Source organism: Balaenoptera ricei, chromosome 15 (genome assembly GCF_028023285.1).
Source record: "Balaenoptera ricei isolate mBalRic1 chromosome 15, mBalRic1.hap2, whole genome shotgun sequence".
Taxonomy (NCBI): Eukaryota; Metazoa; Chordata; class Mammalia; order Artiodactyla; family Balaenopteridae; genus Balaenoptera; species Balaenoptera ricei.
In genome coordinates, this window is record NC_082653.1 from 74,433,549 (window position 1) to 74,445,816 (window position 12,268).

Below are 12,268 nucleotides of genomic sequence, written 5' to 3' on the forward strand. Positions count from 1 at the left end.
TTGTTACAGCAATAGGAAATCAATACAAGGTCACACTGAGCTTTGGTGTAAACAGCTTCTGAGGTTAAAAACACAGTAGACAAGAGGAAAGTATGTAGCCAGTCTGTAGCAGAACAGAAAGAGGCAGATGTGGGGAGTAGCTCAGTCATGTATGGACAGAGTCTGGGAGAAAAGCTGCACAAACTCTTGCCCTTCCTGAGCTAGGACAGGCCATTCCTTCTGGTCAGGCCAGTCTCATGATTGGGAAGCCCAGCGAGGCTGACTGCAATTCAATTAAGGAGGCACTTTTAACAGGATTGTCTGGAAAGAGTCCCCATTTAGACTGGGGTGTGCCCCCTCAATGGAGGCGGTAGAGATGGAGGGAGGCATTGCAGCAACTTCCTGCCTCCCTCTATTCCAGTTCTCCTTGCGCTAAATGTATTAGTTATTTTAATCCTGTCTGCTGTTGGATGGCTGAGGCCCTCCTTCATTTCGGAGACTAGATTTTAGGCATTCTCTGGATTAGCACTTTTTTTTTTTTTAATCCTACAATTTTGTTTCTGTTTGACCCCTCTGGGTTTCTTTTTTTATTTTTAAAAATTGAAGTATAGTTGATTTACAATATTGTGTTAGTTTCAGGTGTACAGCAAAGTGATTCGTTTTATATATATATATTTTTTTTTTTTTTTTTTTCCAGAGTCTTTTCCATTATAGGATATTACAAGTTACTGCATATAGTTCCCTGTGCTATACAATAAGTCCTTGTTGTTTATCTGCAGATCAGCACTTCTGACTCTAAATGTGCACAAGAATAACCTGGTGAGTTTGTTGAGCTGCAGATTCTGAGTCAGCAGGTCAGGGCAGGGGCCCAAGGAGGCTGATGTTGCTCGTCTGCAGCAACTTTGTGTAACAAGGTTCTGAAGATCAGTGGCTCTCAAACCTAAGCACACGTCAGCATCTCCTGAAGGACTTGTTAACACAGACTGCTGGGCCCACCCAGAGTGTGATTCAGTAGGTCTTGGTGAGGACTGAAAATTTTCTTTTTAACAAGTTTGAAGATGATGATGATAATAATCAGGAACCACACTTTGAGAACCACCACTCTAGAAGATTCTATGTGTGACCCACAGCTTTCACCCTTTGGGGAATTTGGTGTAGTGTCCCCACTGCTGGAGTTTTGGTTCTTTAGCTTACAAAGTCTTTTCATTGCTCCCAGAATCGCTCAGGAGGAATTATTCATTCTTCTTTGTGTTTAGCTTGCTTACCTTTGTTGTTAAGAAACGTCTGAAATTTATGTTTTATTGTCAGGATTTTGGTGAGATTTGTATAGACGAGGCCTCTGCATCTCTGCTGGCTCTGGGCACCCACCGTTATTGAATGCTTACATGTCCTAGGCCTGGCCTCGGGCTCTTTGCAGACTCAGTGAGACCATCCCTCCCTTGACTGCAGCACGGGCAGGCCCCTCTGGCACCACCTGTCCGTGGCCCTCACCTCACGGTTAGTGTCTGGGAATTTGTACGTTACTCTTCAGGGTGGAGGAAGCGTCTTCTTCACCTGTGTATGTAGCTCCCCTAGTGCCTGGCATCACATGCTAGCCGGACAACTGACTTTACCACCAGATACACCATTCCCCTCAGAGGGTACAGGACCCTGATGGTCGGGGGAAGGGTGCGTTAAGCAAGGGGAGAATGTGAGCAGGGCAGCCTAGGAAGGACACTGGAAGGAAGGGGGATGGACAGGGGCTTACTGGGTTAACCAAGCCCATCAGCTCCCACCAGGGCTCCCAGGAAGCCAGTCCCGCCAAGACACCCAAGGCAGGAAGTCACTGTGAGGCCCGCGGTGAAGGGGGTGGGGCCTGCGCAGGGTGGAGCCTCGATGCGCATCCCCTCCCCCCTTCCCCATCCCTGACTCTAGCCATGCGTTTCCAGTTCCTCCACTTCCTCTGTGGCCCCTACTGCATCCCCACCCACCGAGGCAGACAGGCTGGGCAGGAAACACACACAGCCTCCTCTCGGGCCCACTTTATTTGGGAGAGGCATGGGGAGGGCTCTAGGCCTGCTGCGCCCCCAGGAGAGCTCGCACCTGGCCGATCTGCCAGTCGACACTGGAGCGCGCGGTGCCCCCCAGGGCTGCGTACTGCTCCACGCTGTGTCCGTAGTCCCACACGTGGCTCACGTCTCCCGAGAACAGGGGGCTGGGGGGAAAGGAGGGGGTGGGCCCAGGCTGGCCTCCGGGAGGGGAGGGGAGGGGAGGGGAGCGCACCTGATGGTCTGTAGCTCCTGCAGCGACAGCTGGTTGAGGGCGACCCCTTTGGTCTCGGCCATGAACACAGCTTTCCCGGAGGCCTCGTGGGCCTGGCGGAATGGCATCTGGGGGCGCGGGGGGAGAGTGGTGCTGACGCAGGCTTCCTGAGCTCCCTGTTCTGATGGGGGTGCCGGCGCTCGCCCCCCACCATGACCACCGCCACCCCCAGCTTGAGGAACATCCCCGCCCCCTCGCCCCTCCACCCTGGCCGCCCCACACTCACCCCTTTGCGGACCAGGTAGTAGGCGAGGTCAGTGGCCAGCATGTCAGGACTAAGAGCCCGTGCCATGTTCTCACGGTGAATCTGGGGACAGCAGGCCAGGCGAGTGTGAATCTGGGGGGCCCTTGGTCCTGGAGCTGCCAGCCTAAGGCCTACCCCCCCTCAGCCAGGAAGTCCCCTGCCTTGGGCAGATCCCCTCTTACCCACCCTCTTCTGCTTCCTCTGCTTGAACCATCATTTCATAATTATTGATAATTATTAGCTGTGCTGCTGGGGTTGCCTCCTTATCTTTAGCATCAGAATCACCTGGAGGATTTATAATGAATACAGATCTCTGTGGCCTAACCCAGAGTCTCTGCTTCAGCAGGTCTGGAGGGGGGCCTAGGGTTGCAGGTCTGTCAAGTTCTCAGGTGATACTGACGCTGCTGGTCTCGGGACGACACTTTGAGAACCACTGCTTTAGAGACACATCCTGAACTATTTAGGAATGAAATGATGAGGGGGATTTGCTTAAAAACAACGGCGGAGGGGGCAGTGGGTAAAGACAGCTGAAGCAAGAATGGCCATGGGTTGATTGTTGTTTAAGCCGAGTGTTGGTACGTAAGGGTTCATGATACAGCCTCTCAACTGTTGTATACTGAAATTTCCCATAGTAAATGGTTAAAGAAGAAATCTGGCCAGGCCAGCTGATGGGGCTCCTTGAGTCTAACCCACTTCCATTCTACTGCAGTGTGTCTCTTCGCTCTTCCCAGGGCAGGAACAAGCACATACCCCCTCCCTCTGCCCCACGGCCTCTGGACCCACCCACACTTGCCTCCTCTCAAGATCACCCTCCTGGCATCCCAGCCCTGAGCTTAGGGGCCTCGGGGAGAAGAGGCGTGTCTTGCCTGCAGTGTAGAGATGACGCCAGTGGCCACCTGGAGGACGGCGCTCATGGTGTTGGACACTTCAAACACAGCTTCCTTGTCCTCCTGGGAGGCACGTGGCAGGAGGTAAGGGCCCAGTAGCCCGGTCCCCAGTGAGGCCTCCCCACTGCCTTCCACTGGGAACACTCAGCACCTTGTACACCCCGCACCAAGGGAGAGGAGAGCACTCCCAGGGCTGGGTGCGCAGGACAGGAGGTGGCAGTTCTGTGGGGCCCCTGCCCAGATGAGGCAGGACCCCGAGAATTGGTATGTGGTGCGTATGCAACGGGGTGCCCAGCCTCGCACCTGTAAGTCCTTGTTGTAGGTGCTCGGAAGTCCCTTGAGCGTCATCAGGAGCCCAGCACACTAAGGGGACAGGGAGGATCAAGAGGCTGGGCCTCGGAGCCTGTCCTGAACCTGCCCTCAGGACCCTCCGGCTCAGCGCAGAGGCCTTGCCCCAACTCCCTGCCCTGCTTACCCGCCCAAACACTCGCCCCGCCTTGCTCCGGATCAGCTCCAGGCTGTCTGGGTTTTTCTTCTGGGGCATCAGGCTGCTTCCGGTGCTAGAGACAGAGATGCCGGGGCTGAAGGGGCTCCGGTGCCCCTTGGCTGGTCTGCTGGGCAGCTCTGCCCAGGGGTTGGGGTCAGGAGGAAAGAAGCCATGCTGGTGGGCGCAGAGCTGGGGGAGGGCAGGCGCAGCCTTACCTGTAGGCATCTGAGAGCTGCACCAAGTTGAATTCCTTGGTGCCATAGAGGATGAGATCCTCGGCCATCCTGCTGAGGTGGGTCATGCACAGCGAAGCCCAGAACAGGAACTCAGCTTGTGGGAGGAAAGGGAGAGCAGGCTGTCTGGTCACCAGGCCTCGCCCCTCACCCAGCCTGGAGAAGGTCCGGTGGGCCATACGGGGGTGGCAGGAAGCTGGAGAGGAGGCAGGGCCGGGGGACAAAGGCAGCACACACTGCAGGGGACTGGCCCTGGAGGGCGGGCGGGCTAGCGCCCAGGACTCACCCACGAAGTCCCGCTCACTGGTGGCATCCATGCTGTTGAGAGTGATGGCCCCAAAGTTCAGTTCTGGCCAATTCGGGAAGGGGAAGGCAATAAGGTTGGGCTGGAGTGCGAGGAGGGGCCTTCTCCCCACCCCCACCCCCCAACCAGGCTGCCCAGCCCCCCCCCCCCACGACCCCCTCTCAGGGAGGAGTAGTAGGGAGGGGCAGGAGGTTGGGAAGGTCTTTGGTACAGGTCCCAGGAGGGAGGCGGGAGCCCTGAGTCTCCCTGGCACCACGCACCTCTCCCGTGGCCTCCCCTTGCCTCTCCAGCCTCACTGTCCATAGATAATAGACCAGAGTTTTACCCGGACCCCTGCCCTCTCTGGGTGTGTGTCTGCGAGACCTGGCAAGTGCGGAGGGTGGTCTCCTGGGAAAGGAGGGGCAAGGTGCCTCACCTGCTCGGAGCAGCTCCCGGTCCACACCCAGAGGGTTGCCTGCGATGGCCCCGCTGCAGAGACGGGAGGGGTTCTGAGTGACCAGGGCTCCCGGCAGGCGCGCCCTGGCACGTACCTGCATGCACACTTGTGCCGAGCTCTGGTTGCCAGGGCTGCGGCCTGGTCGGCTTGGGTGCCAGACAGTTGTCCCCACGCAGGGGAAACGGCACGATGTGAGCAGCTGGCTGGCTCTCTGGAGAGCCCTGGCCTGGCTGTGACACACTCATCGTCCCCACCTTAGAGCTGAGGGTCCATTTGTGGTCCCCCTCCCACCGTGACTAGGGAGGCTGATTGCCTGGCTTCTGCCCCCTCCGCCCTCCCCGGCCCCTCCTCTTCTCTGGAAGCCCAAGGACCACGCTGACTGTGTGGCAGCCACTCCGCCCTTGGAGCACTGGGCCTCACTCACCTCCCCAGGGGCAGGACGTCGATCCGCTTCTGCACCTCCAGCAGCCTCTCCGAGTCTCTGGTCAGTGCCACAGCATGGCTGTGGGAAGCCAGGAGGCAGGAGGGTCAGGGCAGCCTGGGCTGGGCCCCTCCCCTCCACCACGCCCCTCCATCACTGCCCGCTCACCTCAGGATCCAGTGGCTCCAGCGGATGGGCTGAGCCCTCTGCAGGTGTGTGTACCCTGGGAAGAGGATGTCACGTTCCCTGTGGGGGAAGAGTAGCGGCAGGGAGCCTGAGGGGCTCAGGGGGTTCAGGCGAGGCCTGCCTGGGGCCCTGGGACCCTGTAGGGAAGAGCAGGGCAGGCTCACCAAGGATCTGCCTGCACAAGGGACCAAGTGATCTCCTGGGGACAAACATGGGGTAAGGGAAGGGTCAGGAGGTGGGGCATTGTGACTGGGCCATGGCTGTGGAGCGTCCAGAGGGTGAGCGTAGGACCAAGTATAGATTACACCTTCAGCTGGGGCCTCTGCACCTTGGCAGCAGATCTGGGCAGGGGCCAGGGCAGGAGGGAGGTGCACGGCAGGTACCACCTGGCAGTGAGAGGCTGAGTTTGTGAGCATGAGAGGAGCTCCAGAGGAGCCCAGAATAGCTGGGGGCACTTTAAAGTAGGCAGGGCGGTGGCAGAGGTGCTGTGAGTGACGGTTCTACTTTTTTTAAATAAACAGCTTTATTGAGATATAATTCACATACAAATCACCCATTTAAAGTGTACATTTAGTGTACAACCATCACCCCAAGAAAGAAACCCTGGGACCTCCCTGATGGTGCAGTGGTTAAGAATCCGCCTGCCAATGCAGGGGACACGGGTTCAATCCCTGGTCTGGGAAGATCCCACATGTCGCAGAGCAACTAAGCCTGTGCGCCACAACTACTGAGCGCTCGTGCTGCAACTACTGAAGCCCGCGCGCCTAGAGTCCGTGCTCTGCAACAAGCGAAGCCACAGCAGTGAGAAGCCTGCTCACTGCGTGCACCAATGAAGACCCATCGCAGCCAAAAAAAAAGGAAAGAAACCCTGTCCTCATTAGCAGTCACTCCCTAATCCTCCCAACACCCACCCTGCCCCGAGAATGACAGTTTTGGGGCCCTTGTTTTCCCCCAGTGAAGTCAGTGAAACAGGGGTCACAGGGAGGTGGGGAAGAGGAGGGGTCAACCCTGTCTCTGACACCAAATAGAGACTTCTCATCAGTCATGTCACAGAAGCCAAAGCTTGGGATGACGCCAGCGGGAGGCAGCCCTCAGCTCTGTCCTTTGCCCGCCATGCTGTGTGGGGACGGGGGACATGGGCACAGGCAGGCCAAGGAGTGACTCTGGTTGCCAGGCAAGCTGGCCCCTTTCCTCAGGCTTCGGGCCATCTGCCTAGTGCCTTAGCCTCTGGCCTGTGAACCCTCAAAGGGTGAGCTCCCCCTGCCTGCTGAGCTGGGCTGGCTGGGGGTCGGGGATGCTGCAAGAAATCCCTGCTCCTGGCTGCTCTGCCTCACTCAGTCCAGGAGTTCCAGACTGTACCCCTGTACCCCAGAGCCTGGCCCCCTACCCTCAACACCCCTGCCACCTAGGTCTGGCATTCAGGCTGCCTGTCTCGGGGGAGCAGAGACCCTGGCTGCCCTCGTGCCCCCCTCTCTGCCACCTGGTGTTCCATACACTCACGCCTCTGCCCGATCCACCATGGTTCTGATGAGCTCCCGGAGGAGGGCAGAGAGCGTGGAGCAGTTCTGCCGCATCCACAGCCTGAGGTCCGTGACCACCTGTTGGGAGGAGGATGTGGCACTCAGGGACCACAGATGTGTTGCCTCCCTGGGGAGCCAGGACCGCTGCTGAGCCCCAGCTCTGCTGCCTGGACCCCCCAAGGCTGGGAAGGCCCAGGGCGGGGAGCCGGGCAGGCTGGCGGCACCTGGTCGTTCCGACTTCGTCCTGTGTGCAGCTTCCCTGCGGTTTCACCAATGAGCTCCTGGGGGTGGAGGGAGGCACGCAGTCGGGGTCTGCCTGCTTGTGGCCCAGTGGGGTCAGCCCAGGCCACAGCCTCCCCAGCCTGTGGCCCTCCCTCCCTGCCCCAGGGTCCCCTGGTTCTGCCCGATCTCTGCCATCTCTGCTCAGGCCTCCTGCTCTGAGGTCCCAGTGACGAAGGGAACAGAATGATGGCGCTTATGCTCCAAGCGGCCCAGAGAGGGGAGGGGCAGGGGCGGGGGGTGAGGTGGGGGGTGGCCTCACCTTCAGACGCCGCTCATTGGCCGTATGGATGTCCTCATCATTGGGGTTTAGTTTGAAGGTGCCCTGGGCCCACTCCTCAGCTACCTGTAGCAGACAGCAGCAACACGGGGGTCAGGTGGGCGGGCATCAGCAGTTGAGTCCTGGCAGCGCTCCCCGCCCGAGGAGCATCACAGGCCAAGAGCACGTTTGCTCAGGAGCCACAGGACCACAGGGGCATTAAGGGACGACGAGAGACAGTCAGCACAGCATGTGGTTAAAGGGCATCTCTCTAGGCATATGATCACTACGAGGGGAGAGGACAGGCTTGGGATGATACCGCAGCCTGCGCTCGCTCGGGGATTTGGTGAAAGCCTGGGACCACAGGGAGGGACCCTGGGTTGGGCCTGGGGGTGTGGAGAGTACCTTGTCCAGGCCCTGGAGTATCTGGTCCATCTCGGTCTTGGTGAGGAGCCCCGCCTTCTCCAGGCCCCGGCTGTAGGCCTTGCTGCCCTGCACGTCCACCTCCCAGAGGTGCTGGTCATAGGTGATGGACGAGTTGAACTTCTCCATGATGGGGTCCACTGCGCCCACAAACCGGCCACCCCACAGCTTCCCGCTCTGGCCAGGAGGGCACGAGCAATTAGTCTCCTCCCCGCTTGAGAACAGTACCTCCCACAAAGGGCCCTGAGGAGAGTTATCAAATCTGACGGCAGTGGGAGCCAGCGGGCAGGGTTATTCTCACTGGACAGATAAGGAAACTGAGGCTCAGAGAGGGTTAGGAACTTGCCCAGAGTCACTGAGGGAGTGAATGTGGGAACTTGGCTGGACACTGAAGTTAGGTTCTTTCCCACCATGGGGCGCTGCTCCAGGGAGATGGTGGCAGGCACCCCTGAGACCAGAGCAGAACTTCTAGGACCCTTCCTGCCACTGACCAAAGTGAGAGGTCACTCTGGAATCCAGCTCTGATGTACCAGGGATAATGACAATAATACTGGCTAACATATGTCGCATTCTCACTGTCTGCCAGGCACCATTATTTGCTTGTCATGCAGACAGCAACGCTGTGAACTGGGCACCAATACTATCCTGCTACAGAGAGGAAAGACTGAGGCACAGAGCAGATCTGTACCTTGCCCTTGCTGAGAGTGGCAGAGCCTGGAATGCACCTCGGCAGCCGGAAGTCGAAGCCCTGCTCTAAACCCCACAGGCCACCAGGACCTCTCTGCTGGCTCCGCTGTTCTGAACATTTGCTGCAGGGACAAGTGAGGAGGCACTTGAGGGGCCCCATCAGTCTCAAATTACCTGCATCTCCCTCCCCCAGCTTGGGGTGGGGCCTAAGGTCCCAACCCCCCACTCCTCTGGAGAGCACCCCGGACACACCGTTATCATTGGCCTTCTAGGAGGTCACTAGCTGACCCTCTGCCCCCCAGGAGCCAAGGGCAGAGGGATGGGACAGAGACACCTCTGTTTTGAAAGAGGGCATAGGTCAGGGCATGGGACAGATGGGGGAGGGAGCGCAGAATGCCTGAGGGGCAGTCCTAGTGCCCAGTGAGCCAAGGACAGGAGGGGAGTGGTCTGGGGTGGAGATGGGAATGTTACTTCACTGGCATCTTTTCTGTGGAGGGTGGTTTACAGTGGCCACTGGGGACATATGTTCTCCTCTGTCTCCCTGCAATGTCCCAGACCTCAGTTAGCCACCTGACCATAGGGGTGTTATATTACCTCTCTAACCTTCAGGATTGCCCCTTTATAAAATAGAAATAATAATAGCATCTATCTGATGGAGTTGTTAGATTAAGCCATTAGATTAAGCTAACTGCATACATAGCACAGTGCCTGGTACTCAGTAAGTTCTAGGTATTGCTAAGGGAGGGGCCGAGGGCTGCCAGGGTCAGGGTGTGCCTTAGCTCCACTCCTCACTCCTGTGTGCACCCCCGGGCCCTCCACCGTGCTCTGGCCCCAGGCTGTGAGCTGACCCCTCAGTGCCCAGCAGCCTTGGCTGCCAGAGGACTCTGCCCTGCAGATGTAGCCTCTGCCCCCACTCAGCCTTTTGAGCTGGACCTGCCCCTTACCCCCTGCTGCCCCGCCAAGCCTAGATCTCCAGCAAAGCACCACGTGGGGCCCTGGTCCTGACCACCGGGGCCAGAGGGTCAGGGCCAGCGAGTCAGGATGGGGAGGCAGGCTGCCCTTCAGCCAGGGGCCTGTCATCACCTCCCCCAGCAGGCCCCTGGACTCGCTTCGTGGGTTGTTAGTAATAACAACTATTTAACAAGTGGGGCCGCAGCCAAACCAATTAGTGCCAACCCACAGGATGGCCTGGGGCAAGCAGAGGTCGCCTGGCGCCCTGGTTTCCTGAAGGCAGCCCACTCCACATTGGGGCCAAGCTCCTACCCTGCCGGCAGTCTTAAGAGGACCCCAGGAGGATGTCAGAGTGACGTGCCACCACCTGGGCACTGAGGGAGGGGCCAGGTGGTGGGAGAGGGCACTGCTGTGAGCCAGGGCACATCTGGGCCAGAAGGATCCCTTTGGGGCAAGGGGACAGGGACACTGGTTCGGGCTGGGGTGAAAGAGCAACAGCCAATTTAGAACACACGGGAAATACCGGCGTTGTCCCTCTTAGTGTCGCTAGCCATGATTTATTGAGCACCTACTATTGCTTCACCCTGTGCCAGGCATTCTCCAGATGCTCTTACACCCCCCTATGAGGTTACCCCTATTTTACAAATGAGGAAAGACGTTCAGGGAGGTCGAGTGACTGCTTCAGAAGCCAAGTCTGTTTGGCTCCAAAGTCCAGGCCCTGCCACGGGCCCTCCACCATGACCCAGAAGCTAGCAGGGCAGACAGTCTTAACGCATTTATTCAATAAACAAACTGAGGCCCAGAGAGGAAGTGACTTGCCAGCTAATGGGGGCCAGGAGGGACTGGAGCCCACACCTCCTGCTTCCCAGCCCCAGGGTTCCCTTCTCTGGCATCAAGCAAACAGCCCCTTTTACCTGAAGAGTTCAAAGCAATGACCTCATGATCCAGTACCTTACAGAGAAGGCAGACAGCTAATATTATCCCCATCTGCCGGGTAAATCAACGGAGGCCCAAGGAAAGGAACCTGTGCCTCAGACTCCTGCCACTCAGTCAGAAAGAGAACCCAGGAGTCCTCTGGCTCTGAGGGAGAGAGGCCAATGAGGAAGCCACCAGGTCCTGGGGCCACACGGCACGGTCCCCTACCTCCTGGCTCTTAGCACACGCAAGAGTCCTGTGGACTCTGATACACAGGGACAACTGCTATGGTAGGAGAGGGGCACAGGATGGGGACTGACAGGAGGATGGGGACTGACAGGAGGACGGGGGGCAGGGGGCGGGGAGGAAGGAATGAAGAGGTGAGGGTGCTGAATGAGTGGGCCACACCTTTCCTACCCCGCCTAGATCACGGTCAGGTCAGGGCCACCTTCCCCAGCAGTGTGGGTTGGTGCGTTTGCCACAAAGGCTGCCTGGGGAGGGGTGAGGGACGGGGGAGAGCAGATGGTGGTGGGGACACCGGGAAGTTGGGGCAAAGCTCTCTTTCGGGCTCTGGCAGGTGCGCCAGGGGGTACCCACTGCCTGAAGCCAGCGAGGACAATTACCAGGAGGATGGAGGGCGGCAGGTCTGGCTCGGGGAGATCGCGTGCGCAGGTCACTGTCCCGACTGGCGCCCAGGGCGCCCCTCCCCCTCGTTTGGAGGCTTGGAGGACCGGCGTCCTCGAAGTCCCACTTACCTCCGATGCCATGTTGGGCGGTTCCTTGCCGTCCGGAAGCCTAGGTCCTCCGGGTCTGGAAGACAGGGCGGGACTGACGACCTTGTCAGCCACCGGGCGGTGTTCCCCGGGCGGGGCCGGCTCCGGGTTGGGGCACTGCCCTTGGCGGAGCGCAGCCTGTGGCGGAGGCGGACGTGGGCAGCGCCCAGCGCGTTCGCGCGGGTCCTCTGCGTCTTCCGCTCCCGTCGGTCCCGCCAGTCCCGCCCGTCCAGCCTGTCCGGCCGCCGAGCACTTACCACCGCCTGGCCGCGCAGTGCGTCTCTCCACAGCCGCGGGGCTGGACTTTTCCGGCCGGGAGAGCGTCAACAGCAGCCCGGCGCTGTCCCCGCCTCCTATCGGCGGCCGCACCAATCCCAGGCGGCCCGGCCCGGTGGGCGTTGCCTCCGCCCTCCCACCCCAGCTGTGGGCGGAGCCGTCTCCGGAGCGGCTTTGGGCTGAGCGGCCCTAAGGAGGCGGTAGGGACTGTGAGGGTGGTGCCAGGGCGGCAGTGATCAAGGCTGCAGACTGCTCCGGGCACTGGAGGGAGACCCGGGCTAGGGATAGAGGACACTGGGCCGGGCCTGGCGGCCTCACAGGAGACACAAGGTGAAAAGCCACGCCCGATCATTCCTTCATTCAAAAAACACGTACCCGCACCTCCTTTGTGGTAGGTACAGAGTTAGACACTGAAGAAAAGGAAGTGAGCATAAGAAATGATGCTTGCCTCAAGAAGCTCTAACAAAGCGTGGATAAGGCGTGCAGGGGGCACAGAGGGCAGCGCAGAGTGGGGCGTCCATCTTGGGGTACTCAGGGAAGGGTTCCCTGACGCGATTAATTAACTAATTATTCAACAAAATAGACAGCGGGGTTCTGGCCTTAGGGGCCCTTGAACTTCTGCCCTGGAAGTTCCACATTCTGGGGGAGATGTCTCCTGAGTTGAGTCTTGGAAGATGAAAGGGAGTTAGCTCAGCGAAAAAGGGGGT

The 12,268-nt window shown here is 58.8% G+C and overlaps 1 protein-coding gene and 1 long non-coding RNA gene across 5 annotated transcripts in view; one reads left to right on the plus strand and one right to left on the minus strand.

Annotated features, from left to right (window-relative positions):
* LOC132349673 (uncharacterized) overlaps positions 1-9,633 on the plus strand; it is a 28,936-nt gene extending 19,303 nt beyond the window's left edge. The window contains exons 2-4 of the long non-coding RNA XR_009497717.1: positions 1,288-1,476; positions 3,256-3,495; positions 8,546-9,633. This is a non-coding gene — a long non-coding RNA (uncharacterized LOC132349673). The remainder of the gene's footprint in view (positions 1-1,287; positions 1,477-3,255; positions 3,496-8,545) is intronic.
* ASL (argininosuccinate lyase) lies at positions 1,986-11,649 on the minus strand. Of its 4 annotated transcripts, none has more exons than XM_059898247.1 (17): positions 11,543-11,649; positions 11,268-11,322; positions 7,942-8,052; positions 7,540-7,623; positions 7,223-7,279; positions 6,979-7,076; positions 5,461-5,538; positions 5,296-5,373; positions 4,851-4,903; positions 4,418-4,480; positions 4,114-4,228; positions 3,887-3,971; positions 3,715-3,774; positions 3,391-3,474; positions 2,507-2,587; positions 2,242-2,348; positions 1,986-2,173 (listed from the first exon to the last, which is right to left on the minus strand). In XM_059898247.1, the coding sequence occupies exons 2-17, from the start codon at positions 11,277-11,279 to the stop codon at positions 2,029-2,031; spliced, it is 1,311 nt and encodes a 436-aa protein (XP_059754230.1). In that variant the 5' UTR covers positions 11,280-11,322; positions 11,543-11,649; the 3' UTR covers positions 1,986-2,028. The 4 variants fall into 4 exon arrangements, with proteins under 4 accessions (XP_059754230.1, XP_059754228.1, XP_059754229.1 ...); XM_059898245.1 differs by having other exon boundaries at positions 7,942-8,136; XM_059898246.1 differs by having other exon boundaries at positions 7,942-8,136; positions 11,268-11,423; positions 11,543-11,585.
* Positions 11,650-12,268: the final 619 nt, after the last annotated feature.